The sequence below is a fragment of the Oncorhynchus gorbuscha genome, linkage group LG13 (genome assembly GCF_021184085.1).
Source record: "Oncorhynchus gorbuscha isolate QuinsamMale2020 ecotype Even-year linkage group LG13, OgorEven_v1.0, whole genome shotgun sequence".
NCBI classification, from domain to species: Eukaryota; Metazoa; Chordata; class Actinopteri; order Salmoniformes; family Salmonidae; genus Oncorhynchus; species Oncorhynchus gorbuscha.
In genome coordinates this window covers 79702799-79722980 of record NC_060185.1, presented here as the reverse complement: position 1 = coordinate 79722980, position 20182 = coordinate 79702799, and the positions used below count along the sequence as shown (strand labels likewise).

At 45.5% G+C, this 20182-nt stretch overlaps 1 protein-coding gene across 1 annotated transcript in view; it reads left to right on the top strand.

Moving 5' to 3' along the window:
* Positions 1–20182, top strand: part of diaph2 (diaphanous-related formin 2) — a 732655-nt gene that overhangs the window by 65998 nt on the left and 646475 nt on the right. Inside the window, 1 exon segment of the mRNA XM_046295877.1 lies at positions 6239–6259. Coding sequence (XP_046151833.1) covers positions 6239–6259 — 21 coding nt within the window.

Genomic DNA, 20182 nt, shown 5'->3' with positions numbered 1-20182 from the left:
ATTTCTTCTCCCGTCTAAATCACTCCGACTCCGCTGGCCTTTGACATTATAATTTATTACCTCTCTCATTGTTATGGTAATTAACTGGCTTTATTAATAATGATGATGATCAGAGATGATTGAATTTTTTACCGGGACCATTATGTTTTGTGAGCACTACTATATTATTCAGATGAACAGCCGCCTCTGTCTGGGTGAAAGGGACGAGGACTGTATTTCAGGACCCTCCCTACCCCCTCACATTCTATAGGCCCTGTAGGTGGGGAGCCGGTCAGAACCATATCAGGATAGAATATAGACACACAGACAAAGCGAGACACACACCAATCTAGGGTAGAAGTGGTCTGGGAACCAGTTTTACATGAGTTTAGATATGTTTATGTGTGCTAAGTGCCTGTCTTCAACACGGCAGAGCAAATCCCCTCACCCTGTTAGAAACCCAATCCATCCCACTGGTTTCTGTAAATAAGGAAGACAAAGAATTACACTGGCGAATTAGACTCCTGTAGGTGAAGGGTAGGCTGGGCTACTTTTCAAATGGCCCTATGGCCCCTGGTCAAAAGTAGTGCACTACACATCCAAGGATGGTGCTTGAGTAAGGCAGATTTTTGGTGGTGGTTTTCTGATTGATGGAGTGAAAATGGGGCGTGGTGCTAGATTTGACATTAACATGGTATGTTGTGACAACCTCTTCATTGCATTTCAAGATTTTGGGTTAATTTTGGGGATCTTGTGGTGGAGTGTTTTCACAGCTAATAATATGATGTGCCTTATTCAATCTTTAAGTGTTCTCTTCCCCTTCCAAAGATGATCGCCGTCCTATGGAATCACAGTTTTTAGGGTCTTCTTTGCTGGCTTCCAACAGAATTTTACGTTTGCAGGAAAATGTACTAATAATGTAGACTCTCTCAATCACACACCAAGTCAACGCTTTCCTGTGTGTCTATCTGTTCTAGACTGGATCATTGCCCCTTATCTTCTAATAGAGGCCATAGACATATATAAAGTAGAATGGCATCAGTAGAATAGGAGCTGTCTGTGTACCATCTATATTTTAGCTTGTTCCTAATGGGTTATGTAGATAGAGAAGAAAGGGTTCATTTGAGAGGGCAATAGAGAATTCCATCAGCTCTCCCAGCAATACCTCAAATCCATCTATGTGAAGTTGTAAGTCAGTCTATCCCTTCTAAGTTTCAGGTGCAGCACAGTATGTGGACCGGATTGCATTGGGAATGAAGGTTTAAAGTGCAAATATTGGTGGAGCGACAAATGTGTCCCCAACATCATGTGGCCTTTTCTGCTTGCCTAAAAAACACCCATTTTGAGACTCAGTACATAGAGCTAGTATCCTTTATTGTTCTGGATAATGTTGCAATGATTTCTTCCCCAAATCTATTACTGCAATATGTCATCCAACATATAGTTTTTATCAGTCTTCTATGAACAGTAGGACCATTAGCGTGTTGATATACTGGAGTATATTTCCCTGCAGCTATTAGGCTAAAAATACTAGCTAGCTAATGGGACTACAGGGTTGATTATTAGTTTGTTTGTTCTCGCCCAACATGGCTCCTCTCCAGAGTTGTATTTTTCATACGTTGCTGCCTCGCTACTTTATCACCGAGCAAGATGGAGAACTCTTCCCATATACTACCAGGGTGCCTCTGTGGGAGCCTTTCAAATGACCCCCCAACACAAAACAAAGATGACTGTCCCACATGGCACCATATTCCCTATGTAGTGCACTACTTAAAGGAGAATGTTTCTATTGGCGCTGACCCTGGTCATTTGAATATGAAGTGCAGCTGTTGCAGCAAGTGTGCCTGTCCTTGACCATTAACGAAGCATGAAGTGCCTTTTCTTTCTCTCCCCTCTCTTTATTTGAATTTCATTTCATTCTGACATATGCATGCCTTTCACGCTAACGCAATCATTTCCCCTCTATTCCCAGTGTGCTGGAAAAACATCAACTTTGCTTACTTCTCTTTGGCCTTGCAGATGACTTCCCTGTTCCAGTTCAACATGTTCAGTGTTTCATGATGAGATGGGGATGAGTGTGATGGTCGGGTCTTGAGGGGAAACTAGTTCAAATGTTTTGAGTAGCCATTTTGCAGCCTTTGTACTAACACAATGTGAAATCAACATCCTGGTATTTTAAAGCGATTTGACCAATAATCAATCACCAATGTGCCGCCCCGTTCTCTCAGTGAAGCCTGACAGTTCGTCAGAGAATCAAGGCCTTCATCTTCTGCTGTCACACTGTTATCTGGTCTGGTGAATAATACAATCCTGTATTTTCCCTACACCATGTGAACGGATGCTAATGGTAATGACAGTAAGAGGAGAATATAAATAAATACTATCACTCCTGATAAGATGACATCTCCCTCAGAAGTTTGTTTACTAGGGAGTTGTTCTATAATGGCGCGCTAGAGGTCCCCGTTAGCATACAATAACCAAGCATTCAATTATTATTAGAACTAGCTTCAGGTTGTGTTTTTTCCTCTGAGAACTGACAGGAATTCTATCACGGTTTTATCGAGAACGAGGTGTTACCTTGTGCGAGGAAATGGATGTAAGCACTCAGTGCTATTCCTCCTCAAGCTCCTCCCTGACACATCTACTTGCTTTTCCCTTCTAGATAATGTCTGTTCTTTTTGGTCAAGCCGCCAAAACAGCAAGCCTGAAGAGAAACATGTTTAATGTTCTCACCGTGTAGTCTTGTCAACGTTAAAACAACGCTGGAGACAGCAGTAGTTCCCAATTGTCCCTGCCTCTATGTGATTCAAGGTCCCAAATCTCCCAATAATAACCCGACAGCATAATCCCTCAACGTTAGACAATGACATGCTAGATTCATCAGAGGACGACTGGGGAAATGTGGATTTATGGTGAAAAGCACAGTGCACATGATCAAGCGGCAACACAGTTAAAAGTGACATTATTGCCGTCATAAATGCTGATGGAGGTGAGGGAAGCCGAGCATCAAATGGGAGAGTGGGAGAGAAAGACAGAGAGAGAGATTGATAATGAGAGAGGGAGATAAAGAATAAGAGAGGAAGAGAGGACTGCAGAGAGGAAGAGAGGACTGCAGAGAATAAGAGAAGAGGACTGCAGAGAGGACTGCAGAGAGGACTGCAGAGAGGACTGCAGAGAGGACTGCAGAGAGGACTGCAGAGAGGACTGCAGAGAGGAGAGAGGACTGCAGAGAGGACTGCAGAGAGGACTGCAGAGAGGACTGCAGAGAGGACTGCAGAGAGGACTGCAGAGAGGACTGCAGAGAGGACTGCAGAGAGGAAGAGGGGATTGCAGAGAGGAAGAGGGGAAGAGGGGATTGCAGAGGGGACTGCAGAGAGGAAGAGGGGACTGCAGAGAGGAAGAGGGGACTGCAGAGAGGAAGAGGGGACTGCAGAGAGGACTGCAGAGAGGACTGCAGAGAGGACTGCAGAGAGGACTGCAGAGAGGACTGCAGAGAGGACTGCAGAGAGGACTGCAGAGAGGACTGCAGAGAGGACTGCAGAGAGGAAGAGGGGATTGCAGAGAGGAAGAGGGGATTGCAGAGGGGACTGCAGAGAGGAAGAGGGGACTGCAGAGAGGAAGAGGGGACTGCAGAGGGGACTGCAGAGAGGACTGCAGAGAGGATTGCAGAGAGGACTGCAGAGAGGACTGCAGAGAGGAAGAGGGGACTGCAGAGGGGACTGCAGAGAGGATTGGAGAGGGGACTGCAGAGGGGACTGCAGAGGGGACGGCAGAGGGGACGGCAGAGGGGACGGCAGAGGGGACGGCAGAGGGGACGGCAGAGGGGACGGCAGAGGGGACGGCAGAGGGGACGGCAGAGGGACGGCAGAGGTTACGGCAGAGGGGACGGCAGAGGGGACGGCAGAGGGGACGGCAAGAGAGGAAGAGCGGACGGCAAGAGAGGAAGAGCGGACGGCAAGAGAGGAAGAGCGGACTGCAAGAGAGGAAGAGCGGACTGCAAGAGAGGAAGAGAGGACTGCAGAGAGGAAGAGAGGACTGCAGAGAGGACGGAAGAGGGGACTGCAGAGAGGACTGCAGAGAGGAAGTGAGGACTGCAGAGAGGACTGCAGAGAGGACTGCAGAGAGGACTGCAGAGAGGACTGCAGAGAGGACTGCAGAGAGGACTGCAGAGAGGACTGCAGAGAGGACTGCAGAGAGGACTGCAGAGAGGACTGCAGAGAGGACTGCAGAGGGGACTGCAGAGGGGACTGCAGAGGGGACTGCAGAGGGGACTGCAGAGGGGACTGCAGAGAGGACTGCAGAGGGGACTGCAGAGAGGACGGAAGAGGGGACTGCAGAGAGGAAGAGGGGATTGCAGAGAGGAAGAGGGGACTGCAGAGAGGACTGCAGAGAGGACGGAAGAGGGGACTGCAGAGAGGAAGAGGGGACTGCAGAGAGGAAGAGGGGACTGCAGAGAGGAAGAGGGGACTGCAGAGAGGAAGAGGGGACTGCAGAGAGGAAGAGGGGACTGCAGAGAGGAAGAGGGGACTGCAGAGAGGACTGCAGAGAGGACTGCAGAGAGGACTGCAGAGGGACTGCAGAGAGGACTGCAGAGGGGACTGCAGAGGGGACTGCAGAGGGGACTGCAGAGAGGACTGCAGAGAGGACGGAAGAGTGGACGGAAGAGTGGACTGCAGAGAGGACGGAAGAGGGGACGGAAGAGGGGACGGAAGAGGGGACGGAAGAGGGGACGGAAGAGGGGACGGAAGAGGGGACGGAAGAGGGGACGAGAGAGAGGGGACGAGAGAGAGGGGACGAGAGAGAGGGGACGAGAGAGAGGGACGAGAGAGAGGGGACGAGAGAGAGGGACGAGAGAGAGGGGACGAGAGAGAGGGGACGAGAGAGAGGGGACGAGAGAGAGGGGACGAGAGAGAGGGGACGAGAGAGAGGGGACGAGAGAGAGGGGACGAGAGAGAGGGGACGAGAGAGAGGGGACGAGAGAGAGGGGACGAGAGAGAGGGACGAGAGAGAGGGACGAGAGAGAGGGAGAGAGAGAGGGACGAGAGAGAGGACGAGAGAGAGAGAGAGAGAGACGGAGAGAGAGAGAGAGAGAGAGACACGGGAGAGAGAGAGAGAGAGAGAGAGAGAGAGAGAGAGAGACACGAGAGAGAGAGAGAGAGAGACACGGAGAGAGAGAGAGAGACACAGAGAGAGAGAGAGAGAGAGAGAGAGAGAGAGAGAGAGAGAGAGAGAGAGAGAGAGAGAGAGAGAGAGAGAGAGAGAGAGAGAGAGAGAGAGAGAGAGAGAGAGAGAGAGAGAGAGAGAGAGAGAGAGAGAGAGAGAGAGAGAGAGAGAGAGAGAGAGAGAGAGAGAGAGAGAGAGAGAGAGAGAGAGAGAGAGAGAGAGAGAGAGAGAGAGAGAGAGAGAGAGAGAGAGAGGGAGAGAGAGAGAGGGGGACTGGAGAGAGGAAGGGAATGAGTGAAGGAAAGCAGAGAGGAAGGGAATGAGTGAAGGAAAGCAGAGAGGAAGGGAATGAGTGAAGAAAAGCGAGAGAGGCAGAGTTGGTGAGAGAGGCAGAGATGGTGACTATGTTCTCCCTCACTTGATGTGCAGTGACTTTGTAACTTCCTGTGATCAGTGCGCACTGCGCTGTGCTTCTCGGAGTGCAGCTGGCTGGCGAGAGAGAGGTGTGTTCAGCTGCAGATTAGAATACATTTACTGGGCTGACAGACACCCTCCCACTGCGAGACACAGCGCCGCCACCGCCGTAATAGAAAAAACGCTCCCAATTCCCCACCACTATTGACAGATAACAAGGTTAAACTCCAGAAATCATGCTGACTACATGGGCTCCAAGGTGCTATGAGGAGTTGCTCAGTCTGACACCTGAAGTCAAGTGCAGATGGCAGCTGATTGGTTTTGGCTTTGGGAACCTTGTTAGCCATGGACAAACTGTCGTTGTAGAGGTTAATTCTGTGCTAAATCGATCAAGCGCAAAGAGAATTAGGGCGTTTCCCTATCAACCCTAACACTGCATAAGGGTCGAGCCACGAGAGGTCAAGTGAACTAGACACTCCATATTGGTTGCCAAACGAACAGACACTGTCTTACATGATCGTTTGGTACAGCTAGGAGAGTTTAGTAGTGTGTGGAGCCTATATTATGTCAGAATAAGGTGCGGTTGACACTTCTTACAGTTGACAGGTAATTCTTGGCCTACTAATGTTTGTTCCGTTGTCTTTTTGCATGTTAACTCCTCTTCGCTGACTGCTGCATGCAGATCACCGGAAGCAAAGTCACGGTAAGTACACCCTTTATATTATTACGCATAGTGAGTCGTGTTCCTCTCGTGCCTTTCTCCATCTCCTCCCTGCCCCCTTCCCCTCTCTTCTCCATTCCCCTTTCAAAAGATTCTAGGCAGTTTGTCCCTGAATGCGCAAGGTCATCATATTTATGGCTTTAATAACAAAAAAATCTGCATTGATATTGCTAATAGACTGTGATTTGGAAAGGCTATAAATTGTTTATGCAATTCTTACATGTAAATTGAAAAGATTTTCCAATGAGGGATTTCTAAATTATACAGCCTTGCAAAGGGAGCCCTTTTGTTGGTCTAAGCTGTTTCTCTTTTTGAAATGGATTGTAGACTAACCCGTATTAGCATTTAAATATTGTAATACCAGCGATGAGCAATAGTTTTTAGGCAAATAATGATAATCTGCAATCTAATCTGTTTATTGGAACGTTTTGCATCTAAATGGCTTTCATTGTGTTAATTTTTTTTCCTTGAGACGGCACACTGAGAGAATGCATCACTTAATTAGATTGCACTGCACACACACACACACACACACACACACACACACACACACACACACACACACACACACACACACACACACACACACACACACACACACACACACACACACTGATTGAAGAGTGGAAAATATATTAAGTGCATTTTTCCTCAACCTTCCAGAAATCTGAAGCTGGTTTAATTTAGTGGCCGGGTATTCACCACAATACATTTGAAGACCCCTTGTCTCAATCTCACAACATTAAGGGATGTCACGCCTGTCTCAGAAATGTAGCTGTTGTTGCTGTCACTCCCTCACTAGCCACCACTAACCCAACCCCAATAATCTGTATAAATATACACTGTCCAAGGGGCTGGTGACGCTTCCTCATTTCTCTGCCACTGTAATACGGTAATTGCAGATCTGCTCTTGCAATTTATCACAAAGTGGAGCCCTATTGCCTGTTGTGAGGAGGCAAGCCTGTTTTTCTGGGCAAAGCTTTTGGGGAAAAAAGCCCTCTTATTGCTTTTTGCTAGCGTGAATTGTCACCTTGAATGTTTTTTTATTGCCTTCAGGATTAAGGAGGCCTACAGGCTTAGAGGGAACGAGGACAAGGTAAACCAGCCAGTTCGCTGTGACCTAGTGGCACCCTATTCCCAAATGATGTACTGCTTTTGACCAGGTTAAAATTAGTGCACTACCTAGTGAGTAGGGTGCCATTTGGGACAAAGTCCTGATCTGTGCTCTACTGATGGGCCCAGACGAACCTTTCCACTGTTTGACTCGCTCTACAGACAGATGTTTTGTGTGTCGTTTCTTTGCCAAACTGTTATTTTGCGCTGGGTTATTTCTGCTGAGTAAGTAGATTTCTACAGACGACGTTATGAACGAAGATGTTTCGTCTTGATCAGCAGGAACAGGGTTCAGAGGTGTATCTGAACTATTGATCCGAGAGAAGAGGTCTACTTTGAAGTTTGGAACCGTCTGAATGTTTGCCAAGGAAGCTTCTCCAAACTCAGTGTGCTAGTAACATTTTGCGTCCTCTCTAACCTCTCCCTCCGTCAGAATCACACATCCGTGCCCGTGTATCGGGCTAACAAAAAGCTAACACTGAGGAAGCTGTCAGTCTAAAAATTCCACTCAGAACCTAAAGTACCAGTCAAGTGAGACGTTTAAGTCAGTTAGCCTGGCGTGACTACGGTTAGCTTCGGCTCTACCTGGCAGACTCTAAATGTTCATGCTGTCAGTGCAGGGCTTCCGAGGGAGCTTTCCTTGAGCTGTGCAGTCGTTGTGGTGGGGGAACTGAAAGTACTGTGAGGTCTGTAGGGAACCGTCCCAGAGCTGTGCAGTCGTGGTGGTGGTGGGGGAACTGAAGGTACTGTGAGGTCTGTAGGGAACCGTCCCAGAGCTGTGCAGTCGTTGTGGTGGGGGAACTGAAAGTACTGTGAGGTCTGTAGGGAACCGTCCCAGAGCTGTGCAGTCGTGGTGGTGGTGTGGGAACTGAAGGTACTGTGAGGTCTGTAGGGAACCGTCCCAGAGCTGTGCAGTTGCCGTGGTGGTGGGGGAACTGAAGGTACTGTGAGGTCTGTAGGGAACCGTCCCAGAGCTGTGCAGTCGTTGTGGTGGGGGAACTGAAAGTACTGTGAGGTCTGTAGGGAACCGTCCCAGAGCTGTGCAGTCGTGGTGGTGGTGGGGGAACTGAAGGTACTGTGAGGTCTGTAGGGAACCGTCCCAGAGCTGTGCAGTCCTGGTGGTGGTGGGGGAACTGAAGGTACTGTGAGGTCTGTAGAGAACTGTCCCAGAGCTGTGCAGTCGTGGTGGTGGTGGGGGAACTGAAGGTACTGTGAGGTCTGTAGGGAACCGTCCCAGAGCTGTGCAGTCGTTGTGGTGGGGGAACTGAAAGTACTGTGAGGTCTGTAGGGAACCGTCCCAGAGCTGTGCAGTCGTGGTGGTGGTGTGGGAACTGAAGGTACTGTGAGGTCTGTAGGGAACCGTCCCAGAGCTGTGCAGTTGCCGTGGTGGTGGGGGAACTGAAGGTACTGTGAGGTCTGTAGGGAACCGTCCCAGAGCTGTGCAGTCGTTGTGGTGGGGGAACTGAAAGTACTGTGAGGTCTGTAGGGAACCGTCCCAGAGCTGTGCAGTCGTGGTGGTGGTGGGGGAACTGAAGGTACTGTGAGGTCTGTAGGGAACAGTCCCAGAGCTGTGCAGTCATGATGGTGGTGGGGGAACTGAAGGTACTGTGAGGTCTGTAGGGAACCGTCCCAGAGCTGTGCAGTCCTGGTGGTGGTGGGGGAACTGAAGGTACTGTGAGGTCTGTAGAGAACTGTCCCAGAGCTGTGCAGTCGTGGTGGTGGTGGGGGAACTGAAGGTACTGTGAGGTCTGTAGGGAACCGTCCCAGAGCTGTGCAGTTGTCGTGGTGGTGGGGGAACTGAAGGTACTGTGAGGTCTGTAGGGAACCGTCCCAGAGCTGTGCAGTTGTCGTGGTGGTGGGGGAACTGAAGGTACTGTGAGGTCTGTAGGGAACCGTCCCAGAGCTGTGCAGTCGTGGTGGTGGTGGGGGAACTGAAGGTACTGTGAGGTCTGTAGGGAACTGTCCCAGAGCTGTGCAGTCGTGGCGGTTTTGGGGGAACTGAAATAGAGCTGGGCGGTAAATCAAAATAATTTGAATGAATTAAAACCTTTTTTTTTTAGACATTCCAAATGCCTGTATTGCAGAATCAAGGTATTTTGTATTTTTCGTTTTTATGAGCATTTATGTACCTTTGTTCTCATGTGTTTTTGGTCTCCACTCATGTGCTCCTTCTGTGCTGTGCGCCTTCCAATTTACACCAGAGATCTGTATACTGTATAATGACGAAATGCTCATGTTTCTTGGGCCCAACCAAGAGAGAGATTATTATACTGTAGGAGGAGAAGTGAACCTTTCCAACCATACCCTGTTTATGTTTCAACTCCGCAAACTTCGAGCAGACATTACTATAATGGATGTACCAATGAACATTCATTATGGAAATGTAATGTGTGTCGCGCCCGCATTACGGTACCACTTATCGATAGCAGCATTTTAGTCAAACAAAGATTGTTATACTAGTTGTTTAGTCTGTGTTTTATAAATATGCAATAAGCATAAAACTATTTATATAAGGAATTGGCAACTCGTTCTCATTCTGAGAAATATGGTAGGCCCCTTAATTTCAACACCTGAGCAAAGTGGACAGGCTAGCATGCTGTTCAAATAGTTGGAGACGGACAGAAGGTTGTTTTCATAACAATTAAACTGTTTTTCCTTGTTCGCTGAATTCAGAGCTTGTGAAATTATACCTAGATCCAAGTTGGCTAGACTTGAAACATAAATATTAGCTTGCTACCCAGTAGTATGTGTGCTTGAGATATTGATTATGAGACCTGTGTTCATTTTCTATAATGCCTGCTATATTCTTAGTGAATGTGCATTGTGCATGGTTCTGGGTAAATTTGTTACAAAAATGGCATTTATATACAGACCTGAAAGCCAGATCAGTGATTATTGCAATAAAAGAAGCACGTTCAGCTATTTTTATTAGTGGGTCTTATGGTTGTGGAAGGCAAGTTCAGCCTAGGTATAATTTACCAAGCTCTGAATTAATTTGATTATTCCTTACTGTTTTACATGCTGTGTATTTGACCTTTAATTGTACAACACAGTTTATTTAGAGAAAAAAATCAAGATGTATATCGCAGTGTGAATTGCCTCCAGTTCAGTCTGGCCAGCATGTCCACATTCACCACCGCCGCTACTGAGTCTGTGTCATCAGCCTTGTTGAACAAGCTAGTGGGGGAAGATGAGGACCAAAAAGTAGCTCACTGCCAAGATGCCTGCAAACAAACCAGAAATGCAGATAGATAGGCTGGTTATAGTTCTCCTTTTAAAACAAGGGTGATTTACGTCACCACTCAACTGCCACATTTGGAACAACAGTGTGTCATGGGTCCTGTGGTGCGTTAGTGCGAGCTGCCTCGATACTTCAATAAACCACCAGTTACACGTGACGGGCGGCAGGGCTGCTGTTACTATAGAGAGAGGTTTTAAGGTGTTACCCGCCCTGACCTGTATGGGCTGATCTGACCACATGACTGTCCGTCCCTGAGACAGAGCCTGTTTCCATGGTAACGTGCTGGCCAGCCTACAATATGTCAAGGGGTGAGAGTGGGGGAGAGATGTTGAGGGGGAGTGAAACACCTCAGACCCCGGGGACTGGAGGAGTCTGTTGGATTGGTGATATCTGACTCCATTTCAGAGCATCATGTGTGCCAGAATAGTGGACAAAGGTTGTTGTTTAAAAGATCTGGCTCACCCCTGGGACGCTGGCCTAACCTCTTAGTAAAATAGTAGAGACAGATTTTTAAGAATGACCTCTTTTTGTGGTGTGAAATGCTCTGTATGTATCGGCTGACAAGGCCTCCCCAAGGAGCACTACAACAGTTAAGTGACAGAATAGAGCTTTGAAGTGATTGGAGGGAGTAGTTAGTTTCCCCCCCCAAAGTAGAGCCTCTACAGTCTTCACAAGGAGGAGAAGGACATTCAAAGAATGTAGGAAGAACAGAACATTCTAAATATTCCAAACAGTATATTTAAAGCTGTTGCAGAAACAACGACCCACTTATTTGAAGTTTGAGGTGAGAACATTGTGACAGATGACTATTCTTCTATGAACTTGAATCCTTTAACATCTTAATGAAATGGTATTAGATGAATTTTCCTCTAGTTGAGGACTCACGGTATCTGTTTATTGAGAGCTCACAGAAACGTTGAGGTAGTTACCATGGAACATAGAGAAGGCCCAACATTTCATTGCCGACGCTCTCCAGCATCTTTTGCTCCAATGTTGAGGATAGGCACTTAGAACAATTCTCATTTAAGCCGAGGTGATTTAATTTTTCTCTCCCGATTACGCCTCTTTGTTTCTGTGTATTGTGTATTGCAGAGGAAGGATGTATTCCCAGGCAAATTAATAACCTTGTGTGTTGTCTGTTCCACCCGTTTCATTGGCCAACGTTGTATTAAGCGCCGCACGCACTCCAAGGCTTTTCTTCACCTAATGCACTTTTGCTCATTGTGGCTGCTGTTTAAATGCAAGGGGAGGGAGGGAGAGAGGGGGGGGAGCATCCACTGCTGTTGTCTCTTTTACTTGCTACCCTTCCTTGCTACCAGCGCCAATAGTTTTTGGAAGGCCTTGTGCCAAAATTGAATCTGAATTAAACCAAGGCTACACTCTCTCATCCCCTCTTTCTTCCAAGCCCCATACATCTGAAAATACTTATTTTTTTGTTTCAGATAGGCTATTAAACTGTTTGGACTCTCAAGCAGATTTGATGAGGCACATGTCCTTGGTGCTTTGAAAGACTGTCAATGAAAAACGGAATCAACGGAGAATGTCCCCGCATGTACACAACACAACAAGTATGGACTCCAGTTTAACATTTAGATCAACGAAAAGTACTCTGAAAAGGCTTTTTAAATGTGATGTGTATTTGAGAGACAGTGGCGTGGCGGCGACTTTTTTTTAGATGACATTTAAAGTCCTTCACTGCTTTTTCTTGGTAAGTTTGTAGATTTTGGACAGTATCAAACCATTGTTTTTACCATTACTCAAACACATTGATGACTTGGAGATGAGTTTAGCTGATTACATTGGAGGTATATTACCCAAACCTTTTATATTTACCTGTTGGTGCGATGTCATTTCCTAATAATATCTAGTCACAAGGAGTCAGGGGCTGCTCTCATGGGATCAAGACCTGCTACCTCTTTTCACTCATTACTAAGATCACATCTGTTGTATTGTCTTCAAGCCATATTGTACTGTCTAGAAGCCTATGATTCCATGCTATAAGTGTGACTGACATCACCAATGCAGCACATTAAGCCTATATTGAGTCTTTAGATCAGTGGTGTTGTTTGTGTTGTGTGCTAGGCCATCAGTCGTATTCACGTTTCCCAGAGCTCAGCGCTGATTGACAGTAAAACAATATTCATTTTCATTTGTCCCTTCGCTCATCCCCCGGGCCCTTTTATTAATACTTCAACATAGTAACTTGGTGTGCCGACACCTTTTTGCATACAATTGTAATGCCTTTCAGTCCACCTCTAGTTCAGAAATGTCAAGTGTATCTGATTTGATTAATTCTTTAGACAATTCAGAGACTTGGAGACAATTCAGGGATTATTATACGTCTGTTGAGTCTGTTAGAATTCGGTGAGCAGCATATTGGCTTCGCAAAAGCAAAGGGATTTAAATATAGGTGCTCATGAATCGAATTAAGCAGCATTGTGCAGGAGTTGGCATTCTGCCTCTTGACGAGACATGCTATTAACTACCTCTGTTGTCTACATGGCTTTGTAGCTGTTCTGTCATTCCAAGTTGGATGTTTCAACTGAACAAAACCCAAACAATTCAATACCCGTATTTACTTCCTATGTATTCTACTGTTGTATATTACGAATTACTACAGTATTACTATAGTATTGTATGCAACTTCTTGGCAGCGTTTCTCCTAGATTATTATCCATGCTAGGTTTGGCTAACCTTTCGCTAGATTCACCTGAAATGCTCCTGTCTTCAAACACCCACCTTTGCCATGTGATGTGTGTAACTGTGGGAGAAGGTAAAGTGCAACACATATAGAACATGATTTTGAGCTGTAGCAGCGTAACTCGTGGGAGTCAACACTCTTCAACTACCACTGTGGAGGAAATGAAAACAAGTCCCTCTCTTCTTTTGTCTTCTCTTTCAAACGTGATTATATTTTTTTCTCCTCTCCTCTCCTCTCCTCTCCTCTCCTCTCCTCTCCTCTCCTCTCCTCTCCTCTCCTCTCCTCTCCCTCCTCTCCTCTCCTCTCCTCTCCTCTCCTCTCCTCCTCTCCTCTCCTCTCCTCTCCTCTCCTCCTCTCTCCTCTCCTCTCCTCTCCTCTCCTCTCCCTCTCCTCTCCTCTCTCCTCTCCTCTCCTCTCCTCTCCCTCTCCTCTCCTCTCCCTCCTCTCCTCTCCTCCTCCTCTCCTCTCCTCTCCTCACCATTGGATTATACTACATACATCTCTTTTTAAAGGTGGATAGGGGATGTCTTTATTTTGAAGGGATCATAAAAGGGTGTCTGAAATGGACATAGTGTGCTGATATTGGAAGCACAGTGACTGCAACACTACCAGTGTTTGTGTGTGTTTTGATGTCCTGTGTGTAAGTAGCACTGTCATTTGCCCTGCAGCTCCATCTTGACTGGAACACATCCTCCCAGATTTGGGTATTAAGGAGGAGAGGGAGGAAGAGAGAGTGTGATGGAGAGAAAGAGCCGGGGGAGGGGGGGGAGGCAGAGAGAAAGAGTGTGTGTGTGTCTGCTTGCCTGTGTGTCTTCCTCTGTGTGTGCATGTGTGTCTGCTTGCCTGTGTGTCTTCCTCTGTGTGTGCATGTGTGTCTGCTTGTCTGTGTGTCTTCCTCTGTGTGTGCATGTGTGTCTGCTTGCCTGTGTGTCTTCCTCTGTGCGTCAGTGTTCCTCTGTCTGTGTGTGTGATATTGGGGCTGTCAGTAATGGGGCTGGGTGAGCACTGCCTATGCGCTCAGTGGCTCATCTCCCCCTACGGCTCTTTCTAACACACTCCACGGCACCACCAGCTCCACAGGGTGCTCCTGCAGGCTGCATTAGGCTCCATAAACTTTATGACATATTTTTACAACCCGCCTCTATGCGATTCCATCGGCCGCATCTGCTTTAACTGTTCACGCAGCTGTGAAATTCGGTGTATCCCTTCGCTTTTAATGGTCGCGTAGACAGGCTCGATTCAGTCGATGCCTTGAATTTCTTTACTTGTTCTTGAAAGGTTTGGTTCCTTCCCTCCCCCGCTGCATATGTTTATATTTACAGAGTTATTTGTTTTGGGTTACGGGGGTGTTTTTTTCTAAATGCGGTGGGTGATTGTTAGAGATGTCTCTTTCGGTCTATCACGTTGCCTGACTCTGTGTGTGTGTGCACCAGTCTGTGTGTCAGTGTGTGATGACTATGAGTAGTCCTTTCCCTAACCTTGTTTGACTCCATCCCCTCCTGTGATTCTCTGATGCCCATGCCAAACGCAGTACGACTCCAGTATGGCGGAGCATATGTGGCTTTGCCTTCGACCGCGGGCAGCGGTCATGGGAGTGTGTGTGTGTGTGTGTGTGTGCGCGCACTGGGCACAGGTTCAAAACATCTGTTGATTTCACCACTGACCAGCCAGTTTCCTTGAGGTGGAGGTGGATACTTTCCACCTGGAGTAGTTACTTTCCACCTGGAGTAGTTACTTTCCACCTGGAGTAGTTACTTTCCACCTGGAGTAGTTACTTTCCACCTGGAGTAGTTACTTTCCACCTGGAGTAGTTAATTTCCATCAGCCCAGAGCATCTCTGTCATTGTTTGTCTCGCTTACTGACCCAGAGGCATCGATTCATAAGTCATAAGGATATTGGGTAATTTCTGGGCTAAACTTATATACCATAACCACCCTCTAGTAAGCCCACCCAACTCTTTGGGGAGCCCCCCTTATTTGCCCATGCCGCAGTCAATTAGCCCACTCAGCAAATCACAAATCCCATATCTAACAAGGTGTGCCTTCTCCCTTTCAGTCTCTTCCAACACACTCAACTGCTGTCATACTCGGCTGCACAGGAAGTAAGTAATCGCCTCATCAACAGCACTGATTCCCAGACGGTTTCCCGGTTGCCTGGCTGTAATGATCGGTGATATGATCAAGGCTGGGACTCGCCGTTATATTATTGTCTGCCTTTGCAGTTTTCCACTTTAAGGGCGCCCGAGAGAGATGGATCGCCAGGTTAAAATGGCAGCTTTCAAGTTTTACGACTTCACCCTTTGTGTCGTCCGCCTAGAGAGAGCCTGTCAGAGAGCCTGTAGAGCTGAGGGTCCACCCTTCCGCATAACTTTGAGGTGTGCTTACCAAGAACAAACAGGACACTGTTTTGTCCCGAGAGATATTTATGACACAGATTGTCTGTATTGCGCCCCATTGCTATAAACACTGTCTGTAGGCATTTATTCACATTAGGGTTTTGACGGTGATGCTGGTCAGATTGCAGCAGCAGCATCAACCGTTTTGTCTGTCTCTGGGGTGCAGTACTGGAGACTGCAACAAGATGGCAGTAGAAGTCTGTTGAACGCTCATGCACATTGGTGCAAAAGGGAAGGAGAAGGGGAAAAGATAGTGTTGCTATGGAATTGACCTAATGGGTTTCTTTCTACCTAGCAGCCTCCACACACATACACACCATGTCTGGCTCCTCTAATGCCTTTTGTAAGAAGTAGTCTGATCTTTAAACAGGAGAATAAGTTTGAAACATCTCAAAGCATTCAAATGGATCCGTCTTCAACCAATCCATACTTTCAGCATCACTTTGCAGTTGGAAAAAAAACAAACATCTAAAAAAATTACAACCAGCTCCACAACCAAGATGGTCTCTGACATTGCATACAGATGTGATATTCTCTGCTTTTACTGTTAAGACTTAGACACAATGGCACGACAGTGTGTAAGCTCAAGGTAGCACAACCTCGCCTGTTATTGACAAGGCCCCACATATTGATCAGACATTTATGTAATCAGAACTGAATAATTTATCTGTGCATCGGTGTAATGAATTAAGAAGAAACACTCATCACTGGTCCCATAGTTGCACAACTCAAATTATCATCTCTCTATCACCAACCATCTATCAATTCCATTGTATACATGTGGTTGGGCACAGGTGTGTTGTCCTGTGCACATAGCTGCACCACTCAAACTGTCACCTCTATCCGTCTCTATCCATTCCACTCAGTGTTTGGGTATTGAGGTAACTGAAACAGGACTGATTCCAAGCCACACCGTGTAGTGGAGATGTGTGGTTGGTAGGGGATTGTTTGTGTCACCAAGCTGCATTACTCAAAACACTCATTTCTCTATCTATCCATCCCTCCATTCAACTGTCTGTATTTGGGTTTTGAGGCTCCTGATACAGGACTGATTTAGTGAGTAGTAGAATTGTGCAGTAGGTGGGTAGGTAAAGCTGGCATAGCCTGACAGCGGCTTGTTGATGTCGTGTGTCTCTCCTCAGACGTGGAAGAGGAAAGACATACGACTTCAACAAGCCCCCTCTCATCCACCCCCCCCCCGCCTCAACCGCCCTAGCCCCCTCGGCTCAGGTGCACGCCACATCAATTTTTTAAACAAGGCCATATGGCAGTCCTGTTTTCTTCAGGTGTGTGTGCCAAATGGAATATAAGTAAAAAAATAAAATAAAAACTGTTTGGAAACACACAAAAATTGCCGAATTGTTTCTCTCGGACTCGATCAATGCTTGACAGACAGAATAGGGCCATCATAATACTCTACTGGTTGGTGTAAAAAAACAAACATAAAAAGCTGTTTAAAAAAAAATGGGAAGCAATTAGTGGATATCGCCCAGAGGGTTATTTGATGGTAGATGTACAGTGTTTCCTGAAATGGCCATGTCCTTGATGGGATATAGACTGAGCAGGTAAAAGGACATTTAATCACAGGGAGAGATGTTTGTCTCTATGTCCTGAGTGGTCTTTTGGAGATTATTGTTTTTTCTAAGACTAGTAGAAGCCTATTTGCCAGAATGTTTGGCTGACTTCAGACCTGCGGATGTTGAACTGGAATGAAAGAGATTCTGCAATGCAAGAGAAGGTAATTTAGTAGATGGGACAGAAGACAATTTAAATGGTCTTTGTACACATCTAAATCACTGTTACCTAATTAACTCTCGCAATAAGTGTGTTTTCAGTCGACATTAACTCTGCAATGCAAGAGAAGGCCGTTTGGTAGATAGCGCCGAATACAATGTAGATGATCTGTGGACTCATCGAAGCATTGGTACCTAATGAACTTTCATATGCAGTGTGCTTTAGTCTGCCCCTCTCAGACTTTTCTCAGCTCTAACCCCTCACCTGCCAACCATGCTGTATTGTGCTGTTTGTAAGTCCTTTACAAGCTCAGTGTCACGGATAGGAATGCATTTCTCCAATAAACTACTTTTAAAATAAAAAAATAAAAAAATGTAGTAAGTACAACAAATGAAAGAGAACTCTTGATACTATTATGCCTGGCAACATCTCGAAAGCTTCTGATAGAAACTAACTTAAGAGGGTTCTAAATTTGTCATTAGAATAGCTCCTTTCATCTCCCCATGGTTTTAGTTAAGCAGTTCAGCCCAGGCCTCTAGTGAAATGTTTTTCCCCTCTGTTTGCATTTCTGAACAAGCCTCCATAATGTTAATGAATTCTATTATTTTAAAACCAATTACTGTTAGTTGGGAGGCTTCTTTACCAACGTTGTCGCGTTCTCTGTGGAATAGCGTGCCACTATCTGCCATTGTCTGCCGCTGCAGTCAAACTTGATTCTATTTCCTCCTATTCCCCAAACTGTCAATTCTATGCTAATGCATCTCTTTTGGTATTCAGATACCTCCCACTTTAAACAGAAGTACCTCTCAAGGGAGCCTGATTTCCAGGAATAAGAGCAAAGTTAGTGAATGACTGAAACTGTTTGCCGTATTTGTATACTCGACCAAAAATACACAATATGGCAAAAGCTTGAAAGAAAATCTGGGCTAAGCAGCGCAGGTTACACATCATGTTGATGGGTAGTTGTAATGAAGATAGTTGTGGTAAAGTCTAGTCAATATGACCTCTACCTTCGCTGCTGAGTGTCTGAGTAGGGATAGGCGTGCTATGCTCTCACAGGTGAATTGAGATGCTGTGTTCTGTCAAATCATGATAAAAGACTAGAACATGAAAGCAAGGGAACATTACCTGTGTTGTGTGAGAGAAAAAAAGCATACTTGTATCAAAATTGAAAAGGACGAATTTGAGAGAGAGAGAAAATTAGGTTGATTTTTCTCCCTGTATTCGCATTTAATATAATTCATGGGGTTTCTCTTACCACACTACTCTCTTTGTTCAGTGTAATTATATGTATTAATTATTACCAAAGACTTGTATATCCAGTGAATTACCTAGGTGTTCTGCCACCTAGCCTCTTCTTCTTTTTTTGTATGCTTTGGCCTTAACTGTCTGCCGCTCGCATAGACCTTTGGGAGGTGATTCTCTACTTTTGTTTAGCTTTTCTAATCATTGGTGTATAGGCTTGAAAGTTGTGCGGCACACAAGGATACACTATTGGCTCTGTATCACATGAATATCTGAATGATAAGTATTCAGTAGGTACAGTGCCTTCAGAAAGTATTAACACCCCTTGACTTATTCCACATTTTGTTGTATTTGTCTGAATTTAAAATTGAATAAATGTAGCTTTTTTTGTCACTGGCATACACACAATACCCAATGATGTCAAAGTGGAATTATAGATTTGTACAAATTCATTACAAATTGAAAGCTGAGATATATTTAGTCAATAAGTATTCAACCCCTTTGTTATGGCAAGCTTAAATAAGGAGTAAAACATTTCTTAACAGGTACATAAGTTGCATGGACTCACATTATGTGCAATAATAGTGTTTAACATGATTTTTGAATGACTACCTAAGTTCTGTGCCCTACACATACAATTATCTGTAAGGTCACTCAGTCGAGCAGTGAATTTCAAACACAGATTCAACCACAAAGACCAAGGAGGGTTATCAATGCCTCGCAAAGAAGGGCACCTATTGGTGGATGGGTAAAAAGAAAAGCAGACATTGAATATCTCTTTGAATTAAATTACAGTTAACAAAAATGTACACTTAATCCAGTATAATGTATAATACAAGATACAAAATGTAAAAATCCTACAGCACAACGGCAGAGTCATGTCTCAAGTGTACAACTAACAACTACTCAATGCTATAAAGTCCAGAAGTTGTAGGCAGAGCTAGAAAGTTCGCTGTCAGACGTATTACAATGTAGAATGACTCTTAATCCGTCTGTCTGCATATTTAAAGATATTGGCATATGGGGGTGTAGTGAAATACCCGATGGGTTGGACGATTCACTTTTCATCACTCATCTTGAAAGAACACATACTGAAAACATGGAAATCAATCAATCCGCCATCATTAACACAATGGAAAAATCTAATGATTTATTATTTAAATATAGAAAGTGTGTGGGCTATGGAAAGTGATGCAGCTCTGGAGATGGTGTGTGCTAACCTAATTGACAGAATGAAAAGAAGAAAGCCTGTACAGAATAAAAATATTCTAAAACATGCGTCCTGTTTGCAATATGGCACTAAAGTAATACTGCAAAACATTTGACAAAGCAATTCACGTTTTGTCCTGAATATAAAGTGTTATGTTTGGGACAAATCCAACACAGTTCATTACTGAGTAACACCCTCCATATTTTCAAACATAGTGGTGGTTGCATCATGTTATGGGTATGTTTGTAATCGTTAAGGACTGGGG